Consider the following 8,453-nt stretch of genomic DNA (forward strand, 5'->3'; position numbering starts at 1 on the left):
CACCCCATCTCGATCCTGCCAATTGAACTGAATAGACCATAGCTTCTGTGTGTGTTTTAAAGTATTTTTTTTAATAAAATAAAAAACCTATGTACTTTGCTATAAAGAAAACACACTGACGGTTTTTCAGCATAGGTGTTCTTAAAGAAAAAAAAAATCAATGTAAACCACTCATGGATAAACACCAGCCTTGGAGCCTGTTAACAGTTGAATTGCTACATGAAAGCAGATAACTTTACTTCTGCACTTGTTTTGGCATCTCCCAGATAAAGAAGTTATGCAGCTTGACAAAGCACTTTGCTCTTACAAGTCTTAACAGAACCACAGAGATTTTTTTTTCCATGTCTCCATTCCAACACCTGTTGCAGAGAAGGCTGGGGTGGTCTCAATGCAACTTCCCTACACACTTCCTTCATTCTATATATACACCCGTTTTATAGCCCTCAGTCTACTGGTACATTTTGTAGTACAGCTGGGTAGGAAAATATAGGTTTCAAGTGCACTTAGAAGTGAAAATACCCCCCCTCCCCGAATGAATTTTAAATGTTTAAACAGGATGAACCTGTGCTTGTGTTGCTCAAATCCTTTCCATGCCTATAGGTTTGTTGGTAGTTCACAGAATCATACGGTAGAGTTGGGAGGGACCCCGGAGGGTCATCTAGTCCAACACCCTGCAATAGTTGAAGCTGTTGGCCCAAAAAAGCAGCAACAAATGAGACTGGTACTGTGTATATCAAGCTACTCCAAACTCGAGCATGAACCTTTGAATATTCTGTGCTGGCTAAAATGACCTAGGAATGATATCTTTCAACTGAAGCTAAAGAAAGTGGCTGTCTTAGCCATTCCTTTAGGAAAGGGGAGCTTGAATGTTCTGGGATCATATTCTTGCCTATCCTTTGTGAATTCCTCAGTCACTGTCAGCTAATCAAAAATGAGCACAGAATTAAATAATTTTCATTTATAGGAATGGCTCAATTTCCTCTAGAAAGGAAATGTGCAACATTGCACTAAGAAATTGGGAAAAAAAATCCCATGCAGCTTCACCCATTGCATGTTTACTCAGAAGCATGTCCAACTGAGGTCAACACAACAGTAATCAGCATGCAAATGGTTGCAGCCCTTTTGTGAATTCTGCATATCTCAATTACTGTCTTCCCATTTTGCGTCTGAGCTGTGTATATGTTTTGTCTTGCAAAATGTCCCTGATCCAACTAAAAATTAGTGCACAATTACAGCAATGGGTCTTAAACAGAACTAACTTTAGTTGGATTGGGGCCATGGCGCCTCATTGCCAGTTCGTCAACAGCAAATACAAAATATTTCCTTAATCTATTAAACATCTCGGCTCAACTCCTCTTCACTTCCAAAAATAGCAACCCCCACGTGACAAGCCAAAGACTCTCTCGTTAGTGTCTTTAAAAACTGGACTGTTTATCTTGGAATAACTTCCCCTCTACCCTCTGCCCTTTGCCCCTAATAATGAACAGTTTGTCCTTAGCATTTTCATTATCCCACATCTGGGAAGCAGCCTTGTTTTTTGAAAGAATTAATTTTTACTTTGTTGGGATGCAACGTACTCCAGAGAGAGGTGAGGAAGTACAGTGAAATCTAAACTTATCCCTTACTGAACCTACTTAAATTAGCTCCACTAGTAGGCAGGAATTCTAAGACATTTTCTAGGCTCCCTCTGACAAGAGATTCTTCTTCCTCTGTTCTTCACAGCTATCCCAGTGGGAGGAGTTGAAACCTGACCCAAGTCCTCAGCTCCTAGAAGGGATTGGATCCTCCTTGCGAAGAGCAAGGAATAAGTCTCTTGGCCAAACAGGCAGAGTTTGTAAAAGAACTTCAGCAAATCAGGAGTGATTGGATGAAAAGGAAACCCCTGACCCTCCCCTCCTGCACCTGACGAGTGGGTATTTACAGCACTTTGCAAAGAGCCCTGCACTACACAATTTTACTGCATGGGGTGAGCAGAGAGGACAATGCTGTAGAGGACCAATGTGCAAGCAGTGATTTTGTCTGCTGCTGCTGCCCAAAAGCTGGGGACCGTTATTCTGAAGCTGAAAGGAGGTTTCAGGAAGGAAGCAGCCCTGCATTTCAAGATGCCACGATCCTTCTTGGTCAAGAAACATTTCAACTCTTCCAAAAAGCCGAACTATGGTGAACTGGATACTCACACAGGTAATCCAAGGCTGAAAGCTGTATTCTAACTGCAAGTGCTGCTCTGATTGTTGTTGCTGAAGTGGGACTTTTCATAGTCTGGTGCAAACTTTTAACAAACTTTTTTTTACAGCGTTTCTCTCTCCCTCTCTCTCCCTCTCTCTCTCTCTCTCTCTCTCTCTCTCTCTCTCTCTCTCTCTCTCTCTCTCTCTCCCTTAAAAAATGTCAGTGCCAACAGAATTAAAACTTCAACTTAGGAGTTTGCTTCATCGCTGATTTTTTTTTTTTTGCTCTCTGTTGCAAAATGAGTGACTTTTGGAAATGTAAGAGAATGGTGTGGATTTTACTGCTGGATTTCCTCTGCCTGCAGCAGAGGCTTGGGGAGGAAAGCTGTGACTTTGAGCAGACCACCCAACTTATGTAAAGTTTTAACTAAAGTTACAGAATGTTATATTCATTCTGTATGTTTCATTGGAGCAGACTAATGTCAGTAGGATTTCATCACTTCCACTCCCCATGAGCATTGGATATATTGTACTGCTGTTATACAGAGAAAAATCTCTGTTGTCTTAAAACAATTCTCTTTTTTTCTTTTCTTCCAGTGATCATTTCCCCATACCTTTATGAGAGCTACCCCATGCCTATCATTCCACAGCCTGAGATCCTGAGCTCAGTTGCTTACAACCCCATCACAGTGTGGACTACAACTGGGCTGCTGCCTTCCCCTTTACCCAGTGACCTCTCACCTCTCTCCGGATACCCTTCATCTTTGGGAAGAGTCAGCCCACCTCCACATTCTGACACTTCATCTAAGGATCACAGTGGCTCGGAGAGTCCCATTAGTGATGAAGAAGAGAGGATCCAGTCCAAACTTTCCGACCCTCATGCAACTGAAGCAGAGAAATTTCAGTGCAGCTTATGCAATAAGACCTATTCAACTTTCTCTGGACTGGCGAAACATAAGCAGTTGCACTGTGATGCCCAGTCTAGGAAATCTTTCAGCTGTAAATACTGTGACAAGGAATATGTGAGCCTAGGGGCTCTTAAGATGCACATCAGGACCCACACACTACCTTGTGTCTGCAAGATCTGTGGAAAGGCTTTCTCTAGACCATGGTTACTTCAAGGACACATCAGAACACATACTGGTAAGAGGGGAAATGTGATTGTGCATAACATGTATTGCTGCAATAATTCCATTTTTAAAAATCCATAGGGCTTTATGGTCAATTTCATGTTTTCCAGTTATACTGCTTGCTCTGCTAAATGTTCACCAGACTTCTTTTCTTTTTAAATCATTTATGAGTGGGTCAGCTTATATACTGGTGTAACACTTTTTCACTTTAGCGAACTTTAAAGTTTGCTTCAGCAAGCTGTCACAAGACAGGGATCCATTTGACCCTAAGAATTCCATGCTTCAACAGGAGTGTTGGAACACGCTTTTGGAAGGAATGCAGGTGCAAGGTAGAAAAATCAGACAGCAAACAAGAGAGAAGGAAGTAAGCAGAAATACCAGGTTCCCTATGCAATAATCTGCAGTCAAGCATTGTATACAAGCAATGCACACCGTAAACCCCCTTAGTCAGCATATAGGCACAGAATTTTACACTCTGATCAAATGTGCAGTTCTTGGAAATGAGTTCCACAGAAAGCAATAGGTCTTACATGTAAGAAATATGTGTACTGTACAAAAGTCATTTAGAAGATCTGGCACCTCACTTTGCTAAACACAAAGGACCTGATCCCATGAAGTAAATCCCAGAGAAATAAATGAGAATTAAGGATTGTATTTTAAATAGAAGTTTCATTCCACTGACAGGGCAACAGGACAGATTAATGGGTTTGAAGGCATAGACGAATCTGCAAATTGCAATCCAAAGCTGGAATTTTATGTACAGTTACCTAGGAGTAAGTCCCACTGAACTTCATACAATATGAACGTCACTGTGAGCAACAAAAGTTAACCTTAAGACAAAAAACACTGTGATTCAAACACTTATCATAGAAAGAATTTCTGATTTTCTTCAATGGTACTAAACACCTTCAAGCTGCAGTCCTGTGCTTCATTCAGTAGGGGGAAGCTCCACAGCCAGCCTAATTTCCAAAGAGAATTTGGCTGCGTAGCCTTTAAGTCCCACTAAATTCGGCTGCACTTACTTCTGTGAACAATGCCTAGGGCCAGAGTGTAAGTCAAAAATGTTCACAGATTTGAGTAGCTTGTGCATTAATTGCAACCTTTTATTGATCATGTGCAAGTGAGTCCTCTTGCTACTCCTTGTCCTGCCTCTGTTCCAAGGAAGCAGAGTGCAATGCTGAAGCATTCAATCTGATGGGAATTCTGCCATTCACACCAATGGCATGTAAAATACAGCCTTAGGCAGCAGTAGGCGTTGCACAGGATACAGTAAACGAATGGAAGGAACATATGGAAATGCTGGGTGGAGCCCAGCCTGCAGGCACTGGCTGCACCTGCTGAAGCAGAAAGTGTCAGTGGCTTGTCATTTAATGCACCATGAATCCTGCAAACTCTGAAAAGTATGAAATAATGAATGGACAGCCTGCAGTGTAATGAATGGACCCTTTAATAATATATAGAACCCAAACACCATTTTCACCGGCATGATGCTTTTTTATTCCTCTGCAAAACGACTTGTCCCATTTATACAGAAAGGTCCTTACTTGAGCTTTAAAACGATTAAACCTCTTTTGTGTATTTCTTTCCAGGAGAGAAGCCTTTTTCGTGCCCTCATTGCAACAGAGCATTTGCAGACAGGTCAAATTTGAGGGCCCACTTGCAGACCCATTCGGATGTGAAGAAATACCAATGCAAAAACTGTTCAAAAACTTTCTCACGAATGTCTCTTCTGCACAAACATGAGGAATCTGGCTGCTGTGTAGCTCACTGAATTTGCCTGGGCTGTGAACATTTCTCTACTCCTTTTCAACAGAACAGGAGGAACCCTCAGCCCTGGAGGTGGTTTATATTTTACTTCCCAACTCAACAACTCCACTGGAAGATGCAAATAACATCAGATTGCTTTTTAGTTCAATTGTTAAGCTTGACAATTGTGTGATACAAAGGAAATCAAAACATCTTAAATACGGGAAGATGGAAAAGCCAAATGGACGACTTTTTTTTTAAAAAAAACTAAAATTTACATTCCAAAACTAAGTTTTGCCAGATACCAAATATCACAGGTGCTTTTCAGTGTCTTCTATATCAAGTCATTATGTGGTGAATAGGACAGGTTGCTATTATTTCTTAGAATAGTGTGCTTCTTGATCAGCACCCTGAATTGTCTTCAGATTTCATCATTAGAAGAGAAGAAGAATGTATGTCCAGTTGTCTTAACAGTATGTGCCTTTGTAAAACTGTCACTGCAGACATTCCTAGGCGCATGCTTGATACACACTTCTTTTTTTAAAAAAAACCTATTGTGATTGTTAACTTGTGATGTTGTTGTTGTTTTTATATAAAAAAAGGGGAATAAGTGCAAGCGTGAGGGTTAATGGGATTTTGACAATGGATTTCTTAAGAGCTTTTTTTTCCTAAATGCACAAAGGAAATGCAATAGCCTAAGCAATGCCCTCCAGTGCCTTTTTTAAAAAAGAAAGAAAGAAAGAAAGAAAACGAATACCTTTGTTTATTGACATAATGTAAATAGTTTTATTTTTATATGGCTGAATGTGTTCTGAATCAAAATATTATCTATAGCCATGTCTATAGATATCTTGAAGAAAGTATGGATACAAATTGTATTGTTTTCTAGAAATAATTTTTGTATAAATAAACATTTTTAAGAAATACTTGTGCAGAGTCCCATCTGCACCACTTCTCCCCACCACACACACACCAACACACACATGGACCCTGGTGCTGATTGTCAGTAGGAAAGCGCGACAAGTGGGGGGAGGGGAGATCTCTGTGTACAGGCTGGAGTCAGTGTTAACTAGGTCTGTAGGTCTTAATCTCCATGGCTAAGGACTGATCAAAGAGCAAGACTCTGATAAAAGACTCTGATAAAAACCCCATCTGTGAAGTTTAACAGAGTCATGCTAGTAACCAGTGAGGATACGATCTTAGAAACGAAATTTTGCACCTCTGGGTTTCCTGGAGAAAATGCAGTAAAATATGAAAATGCAGTAAACTATGTAAGTGTCAATCTTGAAATCCATTCCGCATAATTGTAGCAAACTGATATGAAGTCCTTTGTTAGAAGCAACTAACCATTTTATCTTGATTACAAACATATTGTTGCATAATTAAGGATAAATAAAAGTATGCCATCTGGCTGTACACTGGTCTCAGTACACACCAAGCAGTCAAAGGACATATCAAGCCAATCTGATGGCTCCAAATGAACTGTGGATATAAATGCACATCCAGAAGCACAATTGCATTGACTGGTGTGCGTCTGCTTTCTATACTTGGGTTTCCATTGCTATATCAAAGCTCACTGGCCCTGAAACTAATTTCTTGCTGTGAATACTTGATTTCACATTAATCAGCAATACCCCCAACCCTTTTAAAAAGTTTATTTCCAAATTTTTAAGTGTTCTTTCCAAGCAATAAATGTGACAATTTGAATCAAAATGTGGTCATTGTGAACATCACTCTGTTAGGCACCTTCATGAAAGGGACAGTATTTTTGTAGCCCAATGTGTCTGAAATACGGCAAATAAGCCATTTAAGTGGGATTGCAATGGATGCCCAGTAAGATGGAACTCTCAGTTTCCCCATCAAATAATGCTGTTGTAGCAATGCTGTAATCTCATCTTTAGAGGTGATGACATCCCTCACATCTGCAGATATCTATAGGATCAGGGAGCATGATACTTTGAATGCCGGTTCAGACTGAAGATGATTGAAAGCACCCTCCTGTAACCTGTACCTTTTATGCTTGAGACACTCCATGGCCATCAAAAGCATTCTGATTGTGACATGAACAAAAATAACAACAATAATTCTCATTGTAGTGGCTGGCCTTCCGGATTAAATCATTAGAAAAAATGTAGTGTGGTTCAACGAAAATCATTAAGTTTTGTTGATTTCAAGCCAAGAAATTTAAACATGTGTTTAATTTTCCCATTTTAACCATTAGGACTTAAACCTTAGACACTATATTTCATTCCCTAGTTGCAAATACATGCATGTTTTCGGCGACCCTTGATCCATATAACAACCCTGCATATCCCCATATTACATACAGAGAGCTGAGCCTGAAAGGTAACCACCTTGCTTGAGACCATGTAGATCTCAAAGTTGAACTGGGGGCCATCTATCTCATACCTCATGCGCTTAGCAACTCTGCTGTACTTCTGGTACAGCTGCAATCATTTCCAGTCATTCCCCCCCTGGCCACAAGTTCCAGAAGGCACACAATACTAGCAGTGGCTCCTGCTGCTGCAGCACAAGGAAGTGGCTGGTGGAACTTGCTCAAAGGTCCAAGGGGTTCCCAGGCTCAGTCTATGAGCTAGCATTTCATCAGAGAACTAGCCAGAGACACTAAACCACAAAGCAGTTATAAACACAGGATTTTTTTTAAAAAAAATTAGTGACTTGACTTATGTTTTCCAGGATTTGACTCTGTCATTGTGGCACGGTGAATGACACAAGCAAACCCTGTATCAGAAGTGTGAATGACGCTTTTACGTGCCCTGGATCAAATGACATAGGCATGAGTCAGGGCCGCAGCATCTGCTCTGCAGCGCTAAGAAGAGTTAAAAAGTAGGTCAGTAAAGAAAGCAGATGAGACTGAACACAAAGCATCTGGTTTCTTCCATGAGATGTCATTTCATTACCATTGCGTTTCAGATCGCATGGTCTCTGTAAGAGGACTCTGCAGCAGGCGGTTGCAACATCCCCATCTGTTACTATGTACATTAGCAGGTAAGGACGGAAGCAGGATTTTAGTTTTGATCCACAACAAATAAGAACGCAGTACTTGCCATTCCAACAATGCATCTTAGCTCCGAGAAATAGTGGTTGAAACCCACAAGCCATTTGCACGGGCGTGTGAACCAATCTCATCCCACTGCTGTCAGTGAATCCATGACAGTTCAATATGGCTTCACGTCTCACATAACAATGTTTGTTTTCATAAAAATTAATTTAAATATACAGCTAATATCCCACCAGCAGGAAAGTTGCAACTAGGGTATGGTCTGAGAGCACATGAATCCGTTGCCTTGCTGAAGCTAAGCTGGTTTGGGCTGGTTAGTTACCTGGATGACAGACCACCTCTGAACCACATGTAAGTTGCCTTGGGTTTGATTATGGAAGAAAGGTAGGA

At 40.7% G+C, this 8,453-nt stretch overlaps 1 protein-coding gene across 1 annotated transcript; it reads left to right on the forward strand.

Annotated features, from left to right (window-relative positions):
• Window positions 1–1,784: 1,784 nt before the first annotated feature.
• On the forward strand, window positions 1,785–5,296 carry SNAI2 (snail family transcriptional repressor 2). Its single transcript, XM_035126172.2, has 3 exons — window positions 1,785–2,181; window positions 2,763–3,308; window positions 4,885–5,296. Exons 1-3 carry the CDS (start codon window positions 2,103–2,105, stop codon window positions 5,064–5,066), a joined length of 807 nt encoding a protein of 268 aa, XP_034982063.1. The 5' UTR covers window positions 1,785–2,102; the 3' UTR covers window positions 5,067–5,296.
• The last annotated feature ends 3,157 nt before the right edge of the window (window positions 5,297–8,453 follow it).

The sequence above is a fragment of the Zootoca vivipara genome, chromosome 8, assembly GCF_963506605.1.
Source record: "Zootoca vivipara chromosome 8, rZooViv1.1, whole genome shotgun sequence".
NCBI lineage: Eukaryota > Metazoa > Chordata > Lepidosauria > Squamata > Lacertidae > Zootoca > Zootoca vivipara.

Bases quoted from the DNA above. Each gene is read 5' to 3' on its own strand.
- SNAI2 (XM_035126172.2), top strand. From the start codon at position 2,103: ATGCCACGATCCTTCTTGGTCAAGAAACATTTCAACTCTTCCAAAAAG. The intron at 2,182-2,762 runs GTAATCCAAGGC...CTTTTCTTCCAG, and splicing joins TGAACTGGATACTCACACAG to TGATCATTTCCCCATACCTT. The intron at 3,309-4,884 runs GTAAGAGGGGAA...ATTTCTTTCCAG, and splicing joins ACACATCAGAACACATACTG to GAGAGAAGCCTTTTTCGTGC.